A 27,282-nucleotide genomic window follows, 5' to 3' on the forward strand; every position below is an offset into this window, starting at 1 on the left:
AGCAGCAAGCTAACTTACTGGTTGGAGCATATGCCCCCCTGGTGGTCAGTGCACATCATAGCGACTGGTTAACTGGTTGACTGTCTGCCCCCTGGTGGTCAGTGCACGTCATTGCAAGTGGTTGAGCAGCCTTAGCATATCATTAGCATGTTACACTTTGATTGGTTGAACAGCCAACCGGACACCGGACACTTAGCATGTTAGGATTTTATTGTATAGGATGCTTAGACTAGTGCCTCACACATATGCAAAAGGAGCTCAGAAAGTAATTTTTGTTAAATTTTATACATGTCAGTTTGACAATGTATTGAAATTTTCATGCATTCTGACCTATAATTCCATTTCTATAAACTTACTATAAGGAAATAGTTATAGATGCACATACAGCTTTATGTATAGAATGTTTCGACAAAGTACTATTACAGTAAACAAATTATTAGAAATAAGCTAAATTTTTAAAAATTATGAAATTTGTACATTTGATAATGGTACATTCACACAACAGACTATCTGAGACACCAATAAGAATTCTGTCCAATATTATCCAAATAGTGCGTGGTGGAGTCAATATTCAGATTCCGACCCATCTGATTCAATATACATTTCTAAGTATGTACAGACACCTTATGGTGACTTATGGCTGGAAAAGGAAAAAGTAAAGTGGAGACCAAATCAGTAACCACAATTAGATATCAACAGGCCTATATGATAGACTAGATCAACAAGATGAAAGTTAAACAGGCATATACACTGAGTGGCCAGATTATTATGATCTCTGAATGCATAATAATCTGGCCACTCAGTGTACTTCTCTTGAGTACCTCATTTATTTGATATCAAAAATACTATAAATCCTGCACCTGATCAGTTTTCCCCTTTGCATTGGCTGATAGAAAGCTCAGGGCAAATAGGTGGCTGATCTCCAGCAAAAGTCTGGAATACTTTTTGGTACCCATTTGAGATACAAATACACTTAGTGGCCAGATTATTATGCGTTCAGAGATCATAATAATCTGGCCACTCAGTGTATATATACCTGCAACTGAATCCCAAAAGTCTATATGCATAAGTACAGTTTGGGAAAAGACATACCTTACCAGTAGCCCATATAAAAATTTTAATAAATTTTAAGAACTACAAATTCACTATGTCATGGTCAAAGGTAATTTTGTTAAATTTTCTACATGAGATTGTGAGGACAAAAACAAAAATATATGTAAAAGTGAATGTGATCTTATGAAACTTCAATATAAATATATTATCTAGAACAGAAATCAGAGTCTGATTTAATCGAGCAGTGGTCAAAATATTTACACCTGAGGTAAATGCTAACCATCCCAAATATGTATAGCAGAGAATAATCAAGAGAGTGAAGGAACTGCCTGGCTGGCATGGCTCACTGATTGAGCATTGACCTATGAACCAGCAGGTCATGGTTTAATTCCCAGTCAGGGCACATGTGTGCGTTGTGGGTTCAATCCCCAGTATGGGGCATGCAGGAGGCAGTCAATCAATGATTCTCTCTTATGATTAATGTTTCTATCTCTCTTTCATTCTCCCTTCCTCTCTGAAATCAATAAAAATATACATATATTTTTAAATGAAGGAACTAAAAGCTATGGACATACGAAGAAAGGTTAAAGCTACTAATATACTTATCCAGGAAGCAAAAGTAGTTGTTTGGTGGAAGAGAGACGAGAATTTTTCTGTATGGTACCAATATAAGAGATACAGGGCAACTGGGCAGAACTTATTATGACAAAGGTTTGTCTGACCTAAGGAAGGACTTCAAATTGAATGAGAGCTGCCAGCAAATTGAATGGATTGCCTTAGGTTCCTTAATCCAGAGTTATATTCATGTAGAAGATAAATGGTCACTTAGGGTACCTATTGTATTTTAGTAACATACAGAAGGCTGAACTAGAAAACATAAAGTCACTTTCAAAAATGAGATCTTAATGAGTTTCTTAAACTAAAACTTCCAAATACCTGTATACATTTTCAAGGAAGAAAAACCAGACAGCTTAAAAGTACTAAGACCCTGTACTACTCATTGATTACTCATTGAGAAAAATCACCAATTGTTTTTCCTTGGAATTAGGATATTAGAGTTTTGAGTTAAATATAATAGTGTTTATTTTAAGACACCTTATAACTGTTTCTCTTAACTTACAAAACTTGTTTAACAAATATTTCAAAGACATTTTTATGAGTAGGGGTAACAATAACATAATAAAAATTCATTCTATCATATTTATATTATAAAAAATTCATAAACCTTTATACACAAGTTACCTGCTCTGGTTTCATTAGCTGCTTTTTGGATTCCTCTTCTTTGGCTGCATGCACACTTATAGATGCAAATATCAGCCCTGCAGGCATGATTGTCAGTTTTTTCATCTGAGAAAGATACACACAATATATATATATGTATAACATTTATTTTTATTGTTGAGAGTATTACAGATGTCCCCCATTTTCTGCCCTTTGTCCCTCTACACTGGGGTCCTGCAACCCTCCAGGCATTCACTGCACTATTGTCTGTGCCCATGGGTTACACATATAAGTTCTTTGGTTAAATTTCTTCCCACACCCCCTCTCCCCTTCCCTCTAAGATTCGTCAGTCTGTTGCATGCTTCCATGTCTCTGGACCTATTTTGTTCATTAGATTCCACATATAAGTGAGATCATGTGATACTTGTCTTTCTCTGACTGGCTTATTTCACTTAGCATAATAATCTTCAGATCCATCCATGCTGTCACAATGGGTAAGAGATTCTTTTTTTATAGCTGCATAGTATTCTATTGCGTAAATATATTATAACTTTTTTATCCACTCATTTACTGATGGGCACTTAGGCTGTTTCCAGATCTTAGCTATTGTACATAACGCTGCTATGAACATAGGGGTGCTTGAAAAGTTTCCCATCCTCAATTTCTTAATAAATTTTGTGGGCATCTGTGGAACACTATGGGTTTCACTAAAACTTATTGAAAACTGAAGCATTACAAATTACATCTTCAAACATTTTGAGGATATAATTCCTAAAATTCTCTTCTCATACTAGATGATATAGTATTATTTTTAACAACAAGTTAACTACCTACTTCATATGGAATATAGCAACATACAATAATTACCAGGAAGAAATGAATATAAAATTTGAGGGATGAAGTGGGATAGATCATGGTATTCATTCAGTCCACAAATATTAACTGAGTAACTACTGTATGCCAGATCCTGGTCTCAGTGCTTAGGATATATCAGTGAACAAAACAAAGATCCTTGCTCTCATGCAGCTGACATTCTCATAGAGCAGAGTCAGATAATAAACACAATAACTATATTATGTGGAATATAACAAATTGATAAATATTATGAAAAAAATAAAGGAAAAGGTGATTTGAAGCACTAAGTGAATCAGGTTACATCTTGAAATACAAATTTACATTACTAATTTAAAAAGTTTCCTTCCATTACAAATACCTTTCCCCTAACATTCCCAATGCATTCTTTTTCCCCCTGGTTTCACAGAGTATAAAGCCAACATGACCCGTGTTTTTTATATAACTTGATTTGAATTTAAAATGCAGGAAAATTACTGGATCTAAGAACGAAGTGTTCCAGTGTTTATTCAAGTACCAAAGTAATTCCCCAAAACTACATATTCAACAGGCCAAATTAAAAGCTTTCCAGGAAACAAATATTTCAAGATCTTGATTCTTTAGAAGGGAGTGGAGACTTGCTGAAATCAATAAAGACCATCCAGAGAGAAGAGGTCTCTTTGGCATACATGCAAGTGTAATTGTGCAGAACTGGAAGAAATCCTGGGCAAAAATTTCTAAATGTTCTCTAATAGTGCCTTTATTTCATTTCTGAAATATTTTTCAATATTTTCTGAGTGGAGTAAGGAAAGCTACAGGAACTAATTAATTTCCTATTTAAACTAGGCAGGACTCTGATTTAGATTGAGATTCCAGAAATACAGGGTAAAATGAAGACTCAATACTAATCAGAGAAAATTTGTTCACTTTTTCCCTCTTCAAGTCTCCCACTAATGCATATAGTATCACATAATGATTTAACTAGGCCTGCCTTCCCAAGACATCATTTTTTATTTCTTATATCCAGTAGGTATTTACTAATCAAATAACAAGATTTCTACTCCATATCTATGTCAGGTGTCAATAAAAAGCATATTAAAACTGATGCTAGCAACAATGCTCTCCCATGTACTTGGGAAATTTTGGTAATAAAGCCCTGAAATGATTATTTGGACAATGCCAATTCTTATAACATATATAAACTATTTCTAAAACACCAAATTAGACCTTACTCCCTAGATATAATAAAAACACTTTTGACATACACTAATACCTGAAAATTTTTCAACACTCAGAGTATAATCATCTTACTTTGCATAATGTAATAATAATAAATGTATACTATAAAAAACTCATAGGTACTACTTGGTAATTATGATCTAGTGCTCCAGAGTCTGGATTGATTATCTGAACTGTAGGCTAAAAAGATAATATACTTTAAAAATGCCTTAAGTATCTTTGCTACATTTTCTACTCAGATGGACAGGGTTCATTCACCTTGACTGTTCTTTTCATATATATTTTTATTTATTATTTAAAATAAAAATTATGGGAGTGACATTGGTTCCAAAAATTATATAGGTTTCAAATGTACAATTCTATGATACATCATCTGTATATTATACTAGCAGCCCAGTGCACAAAATTCGTGTACATTAAAAAGGAATTAATTAGAAGAAATATTTTAATATTGCTATTTGCCCTTTTTCTACAATAGTAGTGTAAGAGATGAAAGAAAATTAGTAAAATGTATATGAAAATCTTCCTCCTGAGGTCCCCTGGGCTGGGGCAGGGGGCACACCTTGAGGTCCCCCATCAATCCCCGCTAGGCAGGGGGCATGGCCTGAGGTCCCCCAGCCTGGCACTGGGGCAGGAGTCGCAGCCTAAGGTCCCCTGGCCCAGCACCAGGGCGGGGCTGTGGCCTGAGGTCCCCTGTCAAGCCCCGCTGGGCGGGGGGTGCAGCCTCAGGTCTCCCACCCCGGCCTGGTGCCATGCAGCCTCAGGTCCCTGCTGATCACTCATTACAGGAACCCCGCCTCCGCTGTGGGCACAGCCATCTTGTGTTATGGGAACCCTGCCTCTGCTGTGGGTGCAGCCATCTTGTGATAGCATGAGGGCTAATTTGCATATTACCTCTTTATTATATAGGATTGTTTGCCCTACTTCCAAAGTCAAATCTTCAGTCATCATATATTTGAACTCTTTTACCCTTTTTTTATCCCTCAAAGCCACTTCCCACTGGTAACAGCATACTGTTATCTGGGTCTATGAGTTTTTATTTGCTTGTTTATTTGTTGCTTTCAATTATCCCATACTAGAGGCCCAGTGCATGAAATTCGTGCATGGGGGAGGAGGGGTCCCCTCAGCCCAGCCTGCATACTCTCTAATCAGGGACCCCTTGGGGGATGTCCAACTTCCAGTTCAGGCACAATCCCTGGGATCAGGCCTAAACCGGCAGTCAGACATCCATCTCACAATCCTGGACTGCTGGCTCCTAATCGCTCACCTGCCTGCCTACCTGGTCGCCCCTAACTGCCCCCACTTGCTGGCCTGATCTCCCCTCACTACCTCTGCATGCTGGCCTGGTGGCCCCTAACTGCCCCCTGCTGCCGGCCAGGTTGCTCCCAACTGCCCCCTCCCTGCTGGCCTGGTCAACCCCAACTGCCCCAACCTTGCCGGCCTGGTTGCCTAACGCAGCCTGCTGTTCAGTCATTTGGTCACCCCTCACGGGTGTGATTCTTAAGATCCATCCTTGTTGTTGCAAATGGTAGTATTTCATCTTTTCTTTTGGCTGAGTAGTATCCCATTGTATATACACTGAGTGGCCAGATTATTATGATCTCTGAATGCATAATAATCTTGCCACTCAGTGTATATACTATGTAATAAAATGCTAATATGCAAATTGTCCCCTTGACCAGGAGTTCGACCAGCAAGCAGGTCAGCCAACTGCCCATGTCCCCTCCCCCTGGATAGGCTGGCCGGACCCCCCCCCCATTCACAAATTCATGCACCGGCCTCATACGCACACACACACACACACACACACACACACACACGCACGCACGCACACGCACACACACACACACACACACTGAGTGGCCAGATTATTATGCGTTCAGAGATCATAATAATCTGGCCACTCAGTGTATGTTCTACTTCTTTATCCAATCATCTATGGAAGGACACATTGGTTATTTACATTACATTCCTATCCTGAAACAGGAAGAACTGGAAAATCTAAATAGAAAGATCATCGGTGAGGAAATTGAAAGAACCATCAAAAACTTCCCCAAAAGTAAAAGTCCACAACCATATGGCTTCACTAGTGAAATCTACCAACCATTCAAAGAAGATTTTATACCTTTCTCTAAGTCTTTCAAAAAATTAAAGAAGCTATATTTCCTACCACATTATATGAGGCCAACATATTCCTAATACCAAAACCTAGCAAGGATAACAAACACACTAAAAAAACAAACAAACAAACAAACAAACACTAGAGTCATATCTCTGATGAATACAGATGCAAAAATCCTAAACAACAAAGTAACAAATTGAATACAACAATACATTAAAAAAATAATACATCACTTTCAAGTGGGGTTCATTCCAAGGGCACAAGGATGGTTCAACATATGCAAATCTATCAATGGATTACACCACATGAACAAAACAAAAGATAAAAATTATATGATGTTATCAACAGATGCAGAAAAAACGTGTGATAAGATACACCATCCATTTATGATTAAAACACACAACTAAAAGTGTACAGAAGAAAAGTACCTCAACATAATAAAGACCATATGTGACAAACCCTCAGCTAACATCATACTCAATGGTGAAAACTAAAAGTTTTTAGTCTACGATCAGGAACAAGAAAAGGATGCCCACTCCTACCACTCTTATTCAACATAGTGCTAGAAATTCTAGCAAGAGCAATCAAGCAAGAGAAAGAAATAACAGGTATCCAAATAGGAAAGGAAGAAGTAAAATATCACTTTTTGCAGATGACATAATTCTATATATAGAAAACCTTAAACACTCCACCCAAAAATATCAGAACCAATAAACAAATACAGTAAAGTAGCAGTATAGAAAATCAATGTACAAAAATCCACTACATTCCGATATACTAAAAATAAAATATCATAAAAAGAAATGAAAAAAATTCCTTTTACAATTGCAACAAAAAGAATAAAATACCTAGGAATAAACTTAGCAAAGAATGTAAAGGACCTACATACTGAAAACTAAAAGGCATTATTAAAAAAGATTGAAAAAGACACAATAAAGTGGAAAGATATTCCATGTTCATGGTCTAGAAGAATCAACACAGTTAAAATGGCCAAATTACCATTTAAAGCAATCTCCATTAAAATCCCAATTATATATTTTTTTAATAAATAGAACAAAACAAAAAAACATCAGATTTTTGTGGAACCTCAAAAGACCCCGAGTGGCCAAAGCAACGCTTAGTAAAAAGAAATAAGCGGGAGGAATCACACTACCTGACATCAAAATATACTACAGGCAACAGTAATCAAAAGAGCATGGTATAATTACACAATGGAATACTATGCAGCTATAAAAAATAAGGATCTCTTAGCCTTTGAGACAGGATGGAGGGACCTGGAGATTATAAGAGAAATAAGCCAATCAGAGAAAGATAAGTATCACATGATCTCACTTATATGTAGAATCTAATGAACAAAATAAACTGATGAACAAAATAGATCCAGAGACATGGAAGCATAAAACAGACTGAGGAATCTCAGAGGGAAGGGGGTGGGTGGAAAGAGATTAATCAAAGAATTTGTATGCATATATGCATACTCATGGACACAGACCAATAGTCCTATAAAGGCCTGGGGGAGAGGGTAGGAAAGGGTCAATGGGGGAAAAGGGGACATCTGTAATACTTTCAACAATAAAGACAATTTAAAAAAATGGTGCTGGGGCCCTGGCCAGTGGCTCAGTTGGTTGAGGGCCATCCCATGCACCAAACATTTGCCAATTCGATTCCTGGTCAGGGCACATGCCCAGGTTGATCGATGTCTGTCTGTCTCTCTGTCTCTCTGTCTGTCTGTCTCTCTCTCTCTCTCTCTCCCTTCCTCTTTCTCTCCCTCCCTCCCTCTTTCTCTCCCTCCCTCCCTCCCTCCCTCCCTCCTGCCTCCCTCTCTAAAATCAAAATCAATAAAAAGCTACTTAAAAATAAATAAATGGTGCTAGGGAAATTGGAAAGCCAAATGCAAAAGAATGAAAGTAGATTACAATTTGTCCCCATGTATAAAAATTAACTCAAAAAGGATCAAAGACCTAAATATAAGACCTGAAAGTATAAATTACATAGAGGAAAACATAGGTCCTAAACTTGTGGACCTTGATCTTAAAGAGGATTTTGCCAGTTGACCCCAAAGGCAAGGGAATTAAAGACAAAAATAAATGAATGGGAGTATATCAAACTAAAAATATCTGCACAGCAAAAGAAACCAACAAAACAAAAAGGCAACCGACCGAATGGGAGAAGGTATTTACAAACTATAGCTCTGACTATGGGTTAATATCCAAAATATATAAATAATTCATACAACTCAGCACCAAACAAATAATCCAATTTAAAAATGGGCAGAGGACCTGAAGACACACCTCTCCCAAGAATAATACAAAAGGCTAACAGATACATGAAAAGAGGCTCAACTTCACTAGCTATTAGGGACATGCAAATCAAAACTACAATGATATACCACCTCACACCTCTTAGAGTGGCCATTATCAACAAGACCAGTAATATCAAGTGTGGAGAGATTGTGGAGAAAAAGGAACCCTCATTCACTGCTGGTGGGAATATAAACTGGTACAGCCACTATGAAAAACAATATAGAGGTTCCTTAACAAATTAAGAAAAGAGATACTGTATGCCCCAACAATCCTTCTTCTGGGTATCTACCTGAAAATTTTAAAATATATATTCATAAAGGTATATATATATATACATATATATATATTTATATATATATATACTAGAGGCCCGGTGCATGAAATTCATGCACTCGGGGGTAGGGGGGAGGTTCCTCAGCCTGGCCTGTGCCCTCTTGCAGTCCAGGAGCCCTTGGGGGATGTCCAACTGACAGTTTCGGCCCGCTCCCCGCCACCACCACTGCATTAGCCAGCCGTGAGTCTGGCTTCTGGCTGAGCAGCGCTCCCCCTATGGGAGCGCATTGACCACCAGGGGGCAGCTCCTGCGTTGAGAGTCTGCCCCCGGGTGGTCAGTGTGCGTCATAGCAACCAGTCGTTCCACTGTTCGGTCGATTTGCAGATTAGCCTTTTATTATATAGGATATATATATATATATGTCACTGCAGAATTATTCACAGTGGTCAAGACACCTTGACTTTTACTGATGATGCAATGTGGCATAATGGAAAAAACATGAGTTTAGAAGTTGTGGGGAGAACAAAATGGCAGCAGAATAGGCAGTTGTGTCCTGATCCTTCTCCAGGAGGAAATAGAGGGAGCAGCTGAAACGAGAGGAATCCAGCCCGAATTGGCAAAGGAGATGCGGCTGGTGAGACAGTTTGCAGCTGGGAAGGGCAGAGATCTCCTGGAAAAAGGTAAAACAAGGATCTGGGCAATAGAATCTGCCAGATCTCTAAGCCCAGAAGGTCAGGGGAAAACTACACAGCGTCAAGCCGTATCCCGGAGGACAGGCAAAGCATCTGACTGTGAGAAAAAGGGTCCACCAGACTGCGGGAGGTAGATTTTAGACCTTGGAGTCTGATTTGGGATCTGAGCTCAAAGGCAGCCCTGAAGAGCTAACTGCCCGAGCGCGCAGTGCCAGCAAGAGAGGAGCTGGTAAAGACACAGTCCCTCCTAGCGCCGGTGCCTGCGTCTTTCTCCACTGAACCTAGCTTGTAGGACCTATCACTCACCCATGGCTGAGGTGCAGGAGAAGGGGTGGAGTTGTGGAATCTAGGGAGAGTAGGCAGCGAACAGGTCCAGGAGAAGTGGAAGCGTGTCTGGTGCTGACTCACATCAGATCCCCGGTCGCCATTTTCTCCTCAGAAATAGACCCACCCTCCAATCTCCAGGCAACCAATATAGCCACACCCTGATTCCACCCTGATTATCACCACAGAATCTGAATACTCCCTGAGGCCAAAGAACTGCCCAAAAGAAAAACCTTTAGCAGATAGGCACGTCAATTACTCAGTTACACTGCCAGTGCTCTCCAGAGTGCTTCAGTGTGCATCGCAGGCAAACTTACCACGGGTGCTCCTGTGAGCCCCCACTGGGAATAAGCGCCTATCCATCACAGGTACAGCAGCAAAAGCTGAGTCTACCTACCCCACAACTACAGAATTCTGGGCAACACAGTCACGCCTTTCTAGGGTGCAGGACACCTGAGCCACATCACCCCGACAGATGGTTCCTTGGAGCCACTGTGAGTCCCCACTGGGCAAGCGTAATTTCAATTTAGGGGCAAGACAGAAAAAATTGGGATACTACCCTCCACGACTGCTGACCTCTAAACACCACAGCTGTGCCTCTCAAACTCGCAGGCCTACATCAAGAGAACCCAAATAGTTCAAGTAGGGAACTACACTAGATTACCAAGCCCAGGAGAACTGAGAGATTACACCAGTAGCACCATCACCAAAGAACCTGGGTAGCAAAGCAAGCGGATTTACAATTAAAACATTACAAGAAAACATGAGGAGACAAAAAGGAAATTTCCAAAGGAAAGGAAAAGATGAATCACCAGAAAGGGAGTTGAATGAAATTGAGGCTAGCAGCTTAACAGAGAAAGAATTCAGAGTATTCCTTATAAGGATGTTTAAACGGATGGATGACAAATACACACAACTCAATGAGAACTACAAGGAGCTGAATGAAAACGTCACCAAGAAAAGAAACCAAGAGGAGATGAAGAACGACATAGCTGCAATAAAGAACACAATGGAAGGCTTAAACTGTAGAGTACAAGAGGGTGAGGACCATATCATGAAATTAGAAGAAAAGGTAGGAAAAAACACACAAACACAGCAGCAACTGGAAAGAAGACTTAAAAAGCAAGAGGAGAGCCTAAGGGAGCTTTGGGACAACACAAAACGAAACAACCTTCGAATAATAGGGATAAAAGAAGGAGAGGAAGAGAAGCAAGGAATAGAAAACTTGTTAGAAGAAATAATAACAGAAAACTTCCCTGATATTGGCAAGGAAAAAAACTATCCAAGTCCAAGAAGTACACAGAGTCCCAAACAAGTTGAACCCCAAAAGACCGACACCAAGACACATCATAATTAAATTGATGAACACCAATGACAAAGCAAGAATCTTAAAGGTTGCCAGAGACAGAAAGTTACCTACAAGGGATCTCCTATCAGAATATCAACTGAATCTCAACAGAAACACACCAGGCCAGAAGGGAATGGAATGAAATATACAAAGTGATGCAAAACAAGGGAATGAATCCAAGAATACTATAACCAGCAAGGCTATTATTCAAAATTGAAGGTGGAATCAGAAGCTTCACAGACAAAAAAGGGATAAGAGAGTTCATCACTACCAAGCCAGCAATGCAAGAATGCTAAAGGGGCTGCTGTAAAAAGAAGAAAGAGAAAGGGGAGAAGAAACACAAACACTAAGGAAAAATATGTCAACAAACAGGTACTTATCAATAATAACATTAAACGTAAATGGATTAAATGCACCAATCAAAAGACATAGGGTAGCTGAATGGATAAGAAAACATGACCCATATATTTGCTGTCCACAAGAGACCCACCTTAGAGCAAAAGACTCACACAGACTGAGAGTGAAGGGATGGAAAAATATTTTTCAGGCAAATGGAAATGAGAAAAAAGCTGGGGTCGCGATACTTATATCAGATAAAATAGACCTCAAAGTAAAGGCCATAGTAAGAGATAAGGAAGGCCACTACATAATACTAAAGGGAGCAATCTAACAAAAAGATATAACTGTGGTAAACATATATGCACCCAATGCAGGAGCGCCCAAATACATAAAAAATCTCCTGGAAGATATCAAGGGAGAGATCGACATCAATACAATCATAGTAGGGGACTTTAATACACCACTGACATCAATGGATAAATCCTCTGGACAAAAAATCAGCAAAGAAACAGCAATTCTAAATGACACACTAGATCAGATGGACCTAATTGACATCTTCAGAGTATTTCACCCCAAAGCCATGGAATATACATTCTTCTCAAGTGCACATGGGACGTTCTCAAAAATAGACCACATATTGTGTAACAAGCAAAGTCTCCCCAAATTCAAAAAGATTGAAATCATATCAAGCATTTTCTCAGACCACAATGGCATAATATTAGAAATAAACTACAATAAAAACAATCCAAAAAATTCAAACACTTGGAGACTGAATAGCATGCTATTAAACAATGATTGGATTATCAATGAGATCAAAGAAGAAATTAAAAACATCCTGGAGACTAATGACAATAAAAACACAACATTGCAAATCTTATGGGACACAATGAAAGCAGTCCTGAGAGGGAAGTGTATAGCTCTACATGCCTACCTCAAAAAACAAGAAAAAACGGTAATAGATCATCTAACTCAACAACTCAAAGAATTAGAAAGGGAGCAACAAGAAAAGCCCACAGTGAGCAGAAGAAAGGAAATAATAAAGATCAGAGCAGAAATGAATGACATAGAGACCAAAAACAAACAAACAAACAAACAAACAAAAAACAATACACAAGATCAACAAAACCAAGAGCTGGTTCTTTGAAAGGATAAACAAGATTGATGAACCTCTAGCTAGGCTCACCAAGAAGCAAAGAGAGAGGACCCCAATAAACAAAATCAGAAATGAAAAAGGTGAAATAACAACAGACCCCACAGAAATACAAAGGGTTGTTAAAAAATACTATGAACAACTCTATTCCAACAAACTAGACAACCTGGAGGAAATGGACACATTCCTAGTAAAATACAACCTTCCAAAACTTACTCAGGAAGAGACTAAAAATCTCAATAGGCTGATAACTATGGAAGAAATTGAAGCAGTCATCAAAAAGCTTCCAGCAAACAAAAGCCCGGGGCCAGATGGCTTCACAGGGGAGTTTTACAAAACATTCAAGGAAGAGCTAAAACCTATCCTCCTCAGACTATTCTAGAAAATTCAAGAAGAAGGAACACTTCCAATTTCCTTCTATGAAGCCAGCATCACCCTAATACCAAAACCAGATAAAGATAACACAATGAAAGAGAATTACAGGCCAATATCCCTCATGAACATAGATGCCAAAATCCTCAACAAAATTCTAGCAAATGGAATCCAGCAGTACATCAGAAAGATCATACACCACGTCCAAGTAGGATTTATCCCTGGGATGCAAGGATGGTACAATATTCACAAATCAATAAACGTGATACATCACATAAACAAATTGGGAGATAAAAACCACCCTACCTAATAATAGACAAATATGCAAATTGACCGTACCTTCGCTACGCCCAAGCCACGCCCACCAACCAATCAGGATGATTATGCAAATTACCCCAACAAAGATGGTGGCTAATTTGCATATCAAGACAGCGTAGAAAGAAGCCAAGAGCTGCAGAAGGGAGCAAAGCTGCAGAGAAGCAAGCAAGCCAGGGGGAGGAGAAGGGAGGAGCGGAGGCGGGGCCGGGGAAGAAGGAAGGAGAGCAGGTGGGGCCGGGGCAGAAGGGAGGAGTGGAGGCGGGGCCGGGAGCTAAGGAAGGAGAGTGGATGGGCTGGCGGAAAAGGGAGAAAAGCAGGCAGGCTGGCGGTGAAGGCAGGGCGGGGGAGAAGGGAGGAGTGCAGGCGGGGCCGGGGGAGAAGGGAGGAGCGGAGGCGGGGCCAGGGGAGAAGGTAGGAGAGCAGGAGAGCAGGTGGGCTGGCGGAAAAGGGAGAAAAGCAGGCAGGCTGGCGGTGAAGGCAGGGTGGGGGACCAGGGAGGAGAGCTGGCGGGGCGGGGTAGAGTGCAGCAGGAAACCCTATTGCAGGATTTTTCCTGCAACGGGAATGCTAGTATAGTCATATCAATTGATGCAGAAAAAGCATTTGACAAAATCCAACAACCTGATTGATAAAAACTCTCAGCAAGATGGGAATAGAAGGATCATACCTCAACATAATAAAAGCAATATATAACAAACCCACAGCCAACATCATACTCAATGGGCAAAAACTAAAACCATTTGCCTTAAGAACAGGAACAAGACAGGGATGCCCACTCTCACCACTCCTGTTCAACATAGTGTTGGAAATACTAGCCATTGCAATCAGACAGGAAGAAGAAATAAAAGGCATACAAATTGGAAAACAAGAAGTAAAACTGTCCTTATTTGCAGATGACATGATACTGTACATAGAAAACCCTAAAGACTCCATCAAAAAATTATTAGACTTAATAAATGAATTTGGCAGAGTAGCAGGATACATAATAAATCTATGGCATTTCTATACACCAAGGGCTGCATGAGGAGGGGTGTAGGATGGGAATGGGGAGATGAGGACAAATGTGTGATACCTTAATCAATAAAGAAATTTAATAAAAAATAAGAAATATTAAAAATTAATTTGATTTTAAAAAAAAGTTGTGAAGACCTGGTTTTCATTTGCAGTTGTGAAATATATTGTCTAAATCTGGGCGATTTATTTAATCTCTTAGAGTTATACTGCTTAATATGGTAAATACTAGGTACATGTGTTTATTTAAATTCAATCTAATGAAAATGAATAAAGTTTTAAAACTTAGTTCTTTAGTCAGTCACACTAGCCCCATTTCAAATGCTCTACAGCATACTGTAGAGTATAGATATACAATAATAAAACTACTAAAGAAATTTCTGCCAAAACCGGTTAGGCTCAGTGGATAGAGCATCAGCCTGCGGACTGAAAGGTCCCAGGTTCGATTCCGATCAAGGGCATGTACCTTGGTTGCGGGCACATCCCCAGTAGGGAGTGTGCAGGAGGCAGCTGATTGATGTTTCTCTCTCATAGATTTTTCTGGCTCTCTATCCCTCTCCCTTCCTCTCTGTAAAAAATCAATAAAATATATTTTTTTTAAAAAGAAATTTTTACTGGACAGTGCTATCTTAGAGTCTCAAGTAAGATATCTGAAAAAAGGGGAAATGCCTTCCTTTTTATTATTATCATGGGGGTTAAATATGTGAAAACTAGAGGCCCGGTGCATGAAATTCATACATGGAGGGGGGTGTCCCTCAGCCCAGCCTGCACCCTCTCCAATCTGGGATTCCTCTCACAATCTGGGACCACTGGCTCCTAACCACTCACCTGCCTGACTGCCTGATTGCCCCTAAACACTTCTGCCTGCCAGCCTGATCGCCCCCTAACTGCTCTCCTGCCAACCTGATCACCCCCAGCGGCCCTCCCCTGCTGGCCTGATCGCCCACAACTGCCCTCCCCTGCTGGTCTGATCGCCCCCAACTGCCCTCCCCTGCTGGACTGATCACCCACAACTGCCCTCCCCTGCCAACCTGATCGCCCCCAACTGCCCTCCCCTGCTGGTCTGATCGCCCCCAACTGCTCTCCCCTGCTGGACTGATCACCCACAACTGCCCTCCCCTGCCAACCTGATCGCCCCCAACTGCCCTCCCCTGCTGGTCTGATCGCCCCCAACTGCCCTCCCCTGCTGGACTGATCACCCACAACTGCCCTCCCCAGCCAACCTGATTGCCCACAACTACCCTCCCTTGCCACAACCCACCTCCTTTCCCGGGACTCGCCTCCTCCACGAGAGGCGGCAGAGACACCAGGACCGGCCTCCTCTGCGCCCGCGCGGAGCTGCCAAGCCCTGCCTCCACTGTGTGTGCAGCCATCTTGTGGTGGCCATCTTGTTATGACGTCGCGCAGGAGGGCGCGGGGACCACCTAGGCTTTTATTAGTATAGATAGCTTCCATTCCTTTTGATGGCTGGATAAAGTTGTTAAGTCGCTGTTTTTTTTTTTTTTAATATATTTTATTGATTTTTTTACAGAGAGGAAGAGAGAGGGATAGAGAGTTAGAAACATCGATGAGAGAGAAACATCGATCAGCTGCCTCTTGCACACCCCATACTGGGGATGTGCCCGCAACCAAGGTACATGCCCTTGACCGGAATTGAACCTGGGACCCTTGAGTCCGCAGGCCGATGCTCTATCCACTGAGCCAAACCGGTTTCGGCTAAGTCGCTGTTTACTCTCCATTTTTATTCACACATGTATTTCATGTTAATCAGGCTATCGTGAGAATTATAAAAACAGTAAAATCTGTACTTAGTGTCTCTTAAAAGAAGACCAAGATTTTGATGGCAAGAAAGAAGGCACTTTGGCTCACTCAGGCCTTTTCAAAGTACCAGTTATTACTTATGAAGAAGGCATCACTATCCACAGTGAGGCAGCTGATTGTATATCACACTAAAAATTTTATAATAGGGATTGGTAAACTACAGATCTGGGTTAAAACTAGCCTGGACTCTGAACTAAAACTTTTGAAAAATATTTACTTGCTTGTAAAAACAAAAATAAACACATAAAAAGGAATATGTGACGTTTTGTGTTCTGCAAAGTCTAATATATTTATACTATCTGGCCTCTAAGAGAAAAAAAAATTTTCCAATCCCTAAAATCAAATCAGATATTTAAAAAGTATCAGATTAGGGCTATTAAAAAAACTCACAGCAAGATGGAGGCTGGCAGGACGGCCGTGAGGGAGAGGATGTGAGTGAGTGAGGGAGTGAAAGGGGTGTGTGTGGACGTGTGTGGTGTGTGCGTATGTGAGTGAGGAAGAGTTATATCCTGCAGGAGTATCAGGGCTGACAAACCAGGCTCTCCTGAATGGGAAGCCCCTGCCACTGCTGTGGGCACTTCCCAGACTGCAGGGCTTGGGCAAAGATCCCACACCATCTTGAAGGGGAGAGCAGTTTCCACTAGGAACCCAGCCTCACCACCACCCAGACTGGCCTTGGACCCTGCAACCACTCCAGTCAAAGTAAACTGCCTTGCCCGCAGAGCTACAGACCCCAGTACATCCACCTCCAAGGGTGCACGGCTCCCTCAGAAGAAACCATGACTTGCCCCTCCCCAGCTGCCGGCTTTTGGACACAGCGGTCGCACTGCTCCAGCATGCAGGCACCACAAACCCACCACCCCTGTAGGCAGCTTCTGGGACCCTCTGTGAGCCACTTCTGGATGCATGCCTCTCCAACCAAGGGCACATGGTTCCCTCAGTAGAAACTGACACTTCCCCCTCCCTGGCTGCCAGCGTCTGGACACCGCAGTAGCACCACTCCAGCGGCAGACTCCACAAGCCCACCACCCTAATAGAAGGCTCCTGGGCCCTTCTGTGAGCTGCCACTGGGTGCATGCCTCTCCAACCAAGGGCACATGGCTCCCTCAGCAGAATCTGTGACTTCCCCCTCCTGGGCTGCCAGCTTCTGGACATCTCAGTGAGCTACTGACAGCTCGCCTCCCTGGATAAGGTCACGCTGTTTAAGCCACAGACTCCAAGATTCCTGCATCCCCAGCCACTAGCTCTTGGATCCCCTAGAGATTTGCAGAGTGAAATCACCCTGGCCAAAATCTAACTGCCTCATCCACAGACTACGAGACAGCTGCCCCCACACCATCATGGGCTCCAGAACCCTTGCTGTGATTTTCAGAGTGATGCTACCCCAGGAACAGTCACACAACACTGGCCAGAGTCACATGACCTGAGCCTCATGCCCCAAGACCCCTTCCTCCTAGGGTGTGGACTCTGGGATCTTACAATGAATGCACATCAGTGAGAACTCAAGCAACCCTTTCCACAAGAGCCACATCCACGAGCACATCCACAATAGCTTGCATGATGAGGCAGGGGTGAGTCAGATCATCAGACAACCAGTGACGAGACTTTTTCCATGAATGAGAAACTAACATTCAAGACCCAACTATATCAGAAGAACCCAAATAGCTCAAGTAGGAAGCTCCACTAGAACACCAAGCTCAGGAGATCTGAAAGTCTGCAGCACTGTGTCCCAAAAATCACCAACTACATAGCACCACCCCCAAATGAACCAGGGTAACAAAGCAGTTGTATCTAAGACATAGAAAAAATTAAAACGTTAGAGCAAAAACTGGGAGACAAAGCAACAATCCCCAAAGGAAAGGGAAAAAGGAATCACCAGAAAAAGGAATTAAATGAAATGGAGTCAAGTACTTTGTCAGAGAAAGAATTCAGAGTAATGGTTATAAGGATGCTCAAATGTCTGGATGACAAAAACACACAACTCAATGAGAATAAGAATGAACTGAATGAGAATTTCACCAACATCAAAAGGAATGAGAATTTCACCAACATCAAAAGGAATCAGGAGGAAATAAAGAATGGCATGGGTGCAATAAAGAATACAATGGAAGTCTTCAATAGTAGACTAGAAAAAGCTGAGGACTGCACCAGCAAGAAAGAACACAAGGTAGAAAAACAAACCCAAGCAGAGCAGACACTGGAAAAAATAACTTAAAAAGCAGGAGGAGATGCCGAAACCGGTTTGGCTCAGTGGATAGAGTGTCGGCCTTCGGACTCATGGGTCCCAGGTTTGATTCTGGTCAAGGGCATGTACCTTGGTTGTGGGCACATCCCCAGTAGGGGGTGTGCAAGAGGCAGCTGATCAATGTTTCTCTCTCATCGATGTTTCTAACTCTCTATCCCTCTCTCTTCCTCTCTGTAAAAAAACAATAAAAATATATTTAAAAAAACAGGAGGAGAGCCTAGGGCAGCATTAGGACAATAAGAAATGAAACAACATCTGTACTATCTGGTGCCAGAGGGGAGGAAGCTGAGCAAGGAATACAAAATATGTTTGAAGAAAACTCCCATGATTTGGGGAAGAAAAAAGTCACACAAGTCCAAGAAGCACACAGAATCCCAAATAAGATGAACCCAAAAAGACTGACACCAATACACATCATAATTAAATTGGCAAACATCAATGACAAAGGAACTCTTAAAGACTGCCAGAGAGAGACAGAAAGTTACTATAAGGGATCTCCCATTAGACTATCAGTTGATTTCTCAACAGAAACACATCAGGCCAGATGGGAATGGAATGAAATATACAAAGTGATGCAAAGCAAGGGACTGAATCCAAGAATACTATAACCAGCAAGGCTATCATTCAAAATTGAAGGGAAAATCAGGAGCTTCAAAGACAAAAAAAGATTAAGATATTTTATAGCCACCAATCAAGCAAAGCAAGAAATGCTAAATGGACTGCTATAAAAAGAAGAAATAGAAAGGGAAAAAGGAAAAAATGGCTACAAATAAGTACCTATCCATAATAACCTTAAATGTAAATGGACTAAATGCTCTAATCAAAAGACATAGGGTAGTTGAATGGATAAGAAAACATGACCCATATATTTGCTGTCTACAAGAGACCCACCTCAGAACAAAGGACTCACAAAGACTGATAGTGAAGGAACGAAAAAATTATTTTCAGGTAAATGGAAATGAAAAAAAAAAGCTGGGGTAGTAATACTTATATCTGACAAAATAGACCCTAAAGTGAAGGCCATAACAATACCAGATATCAAGATTTATTACAAAGCCACTGTTCTCAAAACTGTGTGGTACTGGCACAAGAACAGACATATAGACCAATGGAACAGAACAGAGAACCCAGAAATTGACCCAAGTCATTATGCTCAATTAATATTTGACAAAGGAGGCAAGAGCATACAATGGAGTCAAGACAGTCTCTTCAATAAATGGTGTTGGAAAAATTGGACAGATACATGCAAAAAAATAAACCTAGATCACCAACTCAAACCATTCACAAAATTAAACTCAAAGTGGATAAAGGACTTAAATGTAAGACCGGAAACCATAAAAATCTTAGAAGATTCCATAGGCAGCAAAATATCAGACATATGTCATAGCAATATCTTTACCAAGAGAGCTCCTAGGACAATGGAAGCTAAGGAGAAAATAAACAAATGGGACTACATAAAAAAAAAAAGCTTCTGCACACTAAAAGAAACCATCAACAAACAACAAGAGAGCCCACTGCATGGGACAACATATTTGCCAATGTTATATCCCATAAGGGTTTAATCTCCAAAATTTATAGGGAACTCGTACAACTTAACAAAAGGAAGATAAACAATCTAATCAAAAAATGAACAAAGGACCTAAATAGACCCCTTTCGAAAGAGGACCTACAGAAGGACAAGAGACACATGAAAACATGCTCAAAGTCACTAATTATCTGAGAGATGCAAATCAAAATGACAATGAGGTATCATCTCACACCTGTCAAAATGGCTATCATCAACAAATCAACAAATGACAAGTGCTAGAAAGGATTCGGAGAAAAGGGCACCCTCCTACACTGCTGGTGGGAATGCAGACTGGTACAGCCACTGTAGAAAACAGTAAAACAGTATGGAGTTTCCTCAAAAAATTAAAAATGGAACTCCCATTTTTCCCAGTAATTCCACTTCTAAGAATACTGTATACCCCAAGAAACCAGAAATACCAATCAGAAAGAATATATGCACCCGCCCTCCCGGAGCTGCGGGCTCACTGGGCGCCTCGCCATCTTGCAAGGAAAGGAGGATTTTATTGGAAACCTGACTTTCGGCGACAACTGCAAACACTGAACTGCTGCGATCACCAGACCACTGGTCCCTTATCAGCGCAAACATTCGGATTCAAAGGAACTCTTCACTGCACCACGGAAAGGTCAGATTTTTCCTGAAATAAGGAGTGGTTTCTAATCCCCGCGGTGGGTGAGGGAAGCGCGGCAGCCGCAGGACCTGCAGGAACCAGGAGGTCTGTGCCTAGAAAAATCAGCGGCAGTTGGAACTGCCGTCATCTGTGAATGTGGAGGGGGGTCTTCTGAGCTGCTAACAGAAGTGACCTCTTGAAAGCAACTCATTTTAATCTGACGAGGAGGGTCAGACTAAGAATTTTCAAAGGAGTGCAGGATCCTTAGTCTGGTGCACAGACTCACTCTCGGCACACTTGGCTCTTTCCGACTCTGATTGCTAAGCCCAATACATAGAAAAACCCAGGTGGAGGGGCCCTGAAAGACTGACTGCAGGGGGAAGGTGTTTTTTCGGAACCTGGGGACCAGAGCTGCGTGTGACCATCGGAGAGGCAGCTCTGAGGGGCACACCTCCACAAACAGGTAGTGAGTGCCATAGAGGGGAAAAAAAAAAAGCTAGAGAGGCCCGGAAGTCAATTCAGAAACACCGCCACCCAGGGGCTGAAACGCTAATTGTCTCTGGTGTAATCAAAAATAAATATGAGAAATTAAGACACGGCTGGCTTAAAAAAGCAGGACTGGCTTCCAACACTGAGGAGCCCTGGAATGAAGCTGAACTGAAATACCGCCCAGACTGGGAAACAGGCGTACCAAACAGAATAATAGAGGAAGTGAATGACAGCCGCTACTGCACATTTTAGTCTTCCTATTTTTTAATTTTCAATTCTTTTTTCAATTTTTAAAATTTTTTATTCTCATTTTTTTATTTTCATTTTTTGCATCTTTCACTTAAGAAACTAAATTTTTTTCTTTTTCCTCACTCGATTTTCACCTTTTTAATTATTACATTTTTATTTTCAATCAGCATTATTATTACTATTATTTTACTTTTTTTTTTAAATGTCATTTGATTTTCTCTCTCTTTTATTTTTGGATTAGTGTCCTACATTCGATTTGCATCTTTCCCTTACAATCGTTTTACCCTATCTCAAAGCTAACATTATGCCATCACTCTCCTACTAACCTTTCCCCTTTTGGTCTCCAGTTTATCTTAACCCTTTCTGGCCTTAGATTTCCCCTACTTTTTCAGTTTACTCTCTGCTAAAACTTCACCCTACTTATATATCTAATTCCCAACCCCTTGCTCCAAATCCATACAAACCTCTTTCTACGCTACCTTAAAAAAAAATTATTTTTCTCTCTGGCCTTTTGATGTTGTTTGCTTGAATGTTGATTACATTGAATTTTTATGCTTTTTTATGAGATTGTTTTGATTATTCTTTTTGTTGGTTTGGTTGGTTCTTTTGTTTACTTTGTTTTTGTTTGTTTTTTACTTTTGTTTGCCCTTGCCTCACTTGATATTAGCTGGTGTTGCAGTTTGTATTAATCTCCAGGCTCGTGTTGCTGGAATTTGCGGGGAATAGTGGTTGTTCTAGTGGAGTTTACTCCCCATATATATAGTTTGTTCCCCTTTTCTCTCTTAGTATCTTTCTTGTCTCTCTTACTTTTTTTTCTTTTATTTTTCTTTTCTTTTTTTTTCTTTTCTTTCTTTCTGCTCTTTTCCCAAGTTCAGATTCACACTCTTTGTTTTTGTTGTTGTTGTTCTTTCTTTTTACTCTCCCTCTTCCACTCCTATTCCCTAATTTGTCTTTCTCTGGTGGTTACCTTTATTGGAGGTTATTAATATCGTGAATACAATTCTGTTCAGTGCCTTGTCTGTTGTGCCTGGTTGTGTTGTATTTTGTACCTTTAAATCAACGCCGGAGAGAGAGATCTATATAACCAGACATCCGGAGAAGAGAGACCATGAGGAGACAAAGAAATAGCCCCCACAGGAAAGAAAAGCAGGCAACACCAGAAAAGGAAGTAAACGATTTAGAGGCAAACAACCTATCAGAGAAAGAATTCAGAGAAATGGTCATAAAGTGGCTGAAAAGGATGGAAGACAAATTCGACAATATGAGTAAGAACCAAGAAGAAATGAGGAAGAACCAAGAAGAAATGAAAAATGACATCGCTGCTGTAAAGAACTCAATAGAAAGCATCAAGAGTAGACTAGACGAAGCAGAGGACCACATAAGTGAGCTAGAAGACAAGATGGAAAAAAATACCCAATTACAACAGCTTCTAGAAACAAAAATTAGAAAGATTGAGGAGAACCTAAGGGAACTTCGGGACACCACAAAACAAAACAACATCAGGATAATAGGGGTGTCAGAAGGAAAGGAAACTGAGCAAGGAATAGAAAACCTGTTTGAAGAAATAATAACAGAAAACTTCCCTGATATAGGGAAGAAAAACCCCACACAAATCTAAGAAGCTCACAGAGTTCCAAGCAAAATGAACCCCAAAAGACCGATGCCAAGGCACATTATAATTAAGTTGGCAAACACCAACGACAAAGTAAGAATCTTACAAGCGGCCAGAGAGAGACAGACAGTTACATACAAAGGAACCCCCATCAGACTAGCAACTGATTTCTCAACAGAAACTCATCAGGCCAGAAGGGAATGGAATGAAATATACCAAGTCATGCAAAGGAAGGGTCTAAATCCAAGAATACTGTACCCAGCAAGGCTATCAATCAAAATTGAAGGTGAAATCAGGAGCTTCACAGACAAAAAAGGACTAAGGGAGTTTATCACCACCAAACCAGCAATGAAAGAAATGCTAAAGGGTCTGCTGTAAAAAAAAAAAAAAAGAAAGAAAGAAATAGGAAGCAAAGAAGGAACACAGGGGTATAGAATAAAAATGGCGTCAAATAAGTACCTATCAATAATAACTTTAAATGTAAATGGATTGAATGCCCCAATCAAAAGACACAGGGTAACAGACTGGATAAGAAAACAAAACCCAGATATCTGCTGTCTACAGGAAACCCACCTCAAAAAAAAGGACGCATACAGACTGATAGTAAAGGGCTGGAAAAAGGTTTTCCAGGCGAATGGAAATGAAAAAAAAGCTGGGGTTGCAATACTTACATCTGACAAATTAGATCTCAAAGTGAAGGACATAACTAGAGATAATGCAGGCCACTTCATAATACTAAAGGGAGAAATCCAACAAGAAGAAATAACTCTGGTAAACATATATGCACCCAATACAGGAGCACCAAGATATATTAAAAAACTCCTGGAAGATATCAAAGGAGAGATTGACAGCAACACAATCATAGTATGAGACTTCAATACCCCACTATCACCATTGGAGAAATCCTCTAAACAAAAAATCAGCAAAGAAACATCAATCCTAAATGACTCACTAGACCAGATGGAATTAATCGACATCTTCAGAACATTTCACCCAAAAGCCACAGAATATACATTCTTCTCAAGTGTACATGGGTCATTTTCAAGGATAGACCATATGTTAGGACATAGGCAACGTCTCTCCAAATTCAAAAAGATAGAAATCATATCAAGTATCTTCTCAGATCACAGTGGCATAAAACTGGAAATCAACTACAATAAAAACAACCCAAAGAAATCAAACACTTGGAGACTAAACAGCATGCTATTAAACCATGACTGGGTTACCAAAGACATCAAGGAAGAAATAAAAAACATCATGGCAACAAACGACAATGAAAACACAACAATCCAAAATCTATGGGACACAGCGAAAGCAGTCCTGAGAGGGAAGTTCATAGCTCTACAAGCCTACTGCAAAAAACAAGAAACAATGGTAATAAATTACCTAACCCAACAACTCAAAGAGTTAGAGAGAGAGCAACAAGATAAGCCCAGTGTAAGCAGAAGGAAAGAAATAATAAAGATCAGAGCGGAGATAAACGACATAGAGACCAAAGAAACAATACAAAAGATCAACAAAACCAAGAGCTGGTTCTATGAAAGGATAAACAAGATTGATGAACCTCTAGCCAGGCTCACCAAGAAGCAAAGAGAGAAGTCCCAAGTAAACAAAATCAGAAATGAAAGAGGTAAAATAACAACAGACCCCGACGAAATACAAAGGATTGTTTCAAAATACTATGAACAACTCTATTCCAACAAACTGGACAACCTAGAGGAAATCGACATATTCCTAGAAAAATACAACCTTCCAAAACTCAATCAGGAAGAATCTAAACAGCTCAACATGCCAGTAACTATGGAAGAAATTGAAGCAGTCATCAAAAAGCTTCCGGCAAACAAAAGCCCGGGGCCAGACGGCTTCACAGGAGAGTTTTACCAAACTTTCAAGGAAGAACTAAAACCTATCCTCCTCAGACTATTCCAAAAAATTCAAGAGGAAGGAACACTTCCAGGCTCCTATGAAGCCAGCATCACCCTAATACCAAAACCAGATAAAGACAACACAATGAAAGAGAATTACAGGCCAATATCCCTCTTGAACATAGATGCCAAAATCCTCAACAAAATTCTAGCAAATCGGCTCCAGCAGTACATCAGAAAGATCATACACCATGACCAAGTAGGATTTATTCCAGGAATGCAAGGATGGTACAATATCCGCAAATCAATAAACGCGATACATCACATAAACAAACTGAGAGATAAAAATCACATAGTCATATCAATAGATGCAGAAAAAGCATTTGACAAAATCCAACACCCTTTCTTGATAAAAACTCTCAACAAGGTGGGAATAGAAGGATCATACCTCAACATAATAAAAGCTATATATGATAAACCCACAGCAAACATCATACTCAATGGGCAAAAACTAAAACCATTTCCACTAAGAACAGGAACAAGACAGGGATGCCCACTCTCACCAATCCTGTTTGACATAGTACTGGAAGTATTAGCTATCGCAATTAGGCAAGAAGAAGAAATAAGAGGCATCCAAATTGGAAAAGAAGAAGTGAAGCTGTCTTTATTTGCAGATGACATGATATTGTACATAAAAAACCCAAAAGATTCCATAAAAAAACTAATTGACTTAATAAATGAATTCGGCAATGTAGCAGGATACAAAATTAATGCCAAGAAATCTATGGCTTTTCTATACACCAATAACGAACTTACAGAAAGAGAGACTAAAAAAGCAATCCCATTTACCATCGCACCAAAAAAATTAAGATACCTAGGAATAAACTTAACTAAGGAGGTAAAAGACCTATACGCAGAAAACTACAGGACACTGAAAAAAGAGATAGAGGACTACGTAAACAGATGGAAGAACATACCATGTTCATGGATTGGTAGAATCAACATCATTAAAATGTCCATACTACCCATAGCAATCTACAGATTCAATGCACTCCCCATCAAAATACCAACAGCATATTTCATAGACCTAGAAAGAACTCTCCAAAAATTCATCTGGAATAAAAAAAGACCCCGAATAGCCACAGCAATCCTGAGAAAGAAGAATAAAGTAGGTGGGATCTCAATACCAGGTTTCAAGCTGTATTACAAAGCCACTGTTCTCAAAACAGCCTGGTACTGGCACAAGAACAGACATATTGATCAATGGAACAGAATAGAGAACCCAGATATTGACCCAAACCACTATGCTCAATTAATATTTGACAAAGGAGGCATGAACATACAATGGAGTCAAGACAGTCTCTTCAATAAATGGTGTTGGGAAAACTGCACAGATACATGCAAAAAAATGAAACTAGATCACCAACTTACACCATACACAAAAATAAACTCAAAATGGATACAGGACTTAAACATAAGACGGGAAACCATAAAAATACTAGAGGACTCCACAGGCAACAAAATCTCAGACATATGCCAAAAGAACTTCTTCACTGACACTGCCCCTTGGGCAATGGAAGCTAAAGAGAAAATTAACAAATGGGACTACATCAAAATAAAAAGCTTTTTTACAGCAAAAGAAACAATCAACAAAACAACAAGAAAGCCCACTGCATGGGAGAACATATTTGCAAATGCTATCACTGATAAAGGTTTAATCTCCAACATCTACAGGCAGCTTATGCAACTTAATAAGAGGAAGATAAATGATCCAATAAAAAAATGGGCAACAGACCTAAACAGAATATTTTCAAAAGAAGACAGAAGGAAGGCCAAGAGACACATGAAAACATGTTCAAAGTCACTTATTATCCGAGAGATGCAAATCAAAACAACAATGAGGTACCATCTCACACCTGTCAGAATGGCTATCATCAACAAATCAACAAACAACAAGTGTTGGCGAGGATGCGGAGAAAAAGGAACCCTCGTGCACTGCTGGTGGGAATGCAGACTGGTGCAGCCACTGTGGAGAACAGTATGGAGTTTCCTCAAAAAACTGAAAATGGAACTCCCATTTGACCCAGTAATCCCACTCCTGGGAATATATCCGAAGAAACTAGAAACACCAATCAGAAAGGATATATGCACCACTATGTTCATAGCAGCACAATTTACAATAGCTAAGATTTGGAAACAGCCTAGGTGCCCATCAGCAGATGACTGG

General features: G+C 40.4%; 1 protein-coding gene across 2 annotated transcripts in view; it reads right to left on the reverse strand.

The window, feature by feature from the left end:
• APOOL (apolipoprotein O like) overlaps positions 1 to 27,282 on the reverse strand; it is a 125,781-nt gene that overhangs the window by 47,667 nt on the left and 50,832 nt on the right. For both annotated transcript variants that reach the window (XM_054721008.1, XM_008157198.3), the window contains one exon: positions 2,296 to 2,400. In XM_054721008.1, coding sequence (XP_054576983.1) covers positions 2,296 to 2,400 — 105 coding nt within the window. The remainder of the gene's footprint in view (positions 1 to 2,295; positions 2,401 to 27,282) is intronic.

This window comes from Eptesicus fuscus, chromosome 1 (assembly GCF_027574615.1).
Source record: "Eptesicus fuscus isolate TK198812 chromosome 1, DD_ASM_mEF_20220401, whole genome shotgun sequence".
Taxonomy (NCBI): Eukaryota; Metazoa; Chordata; class Mammalia; order Chiroptera; family Vespertilionidae; genus Eptesicus; species Eptesicus fuscus.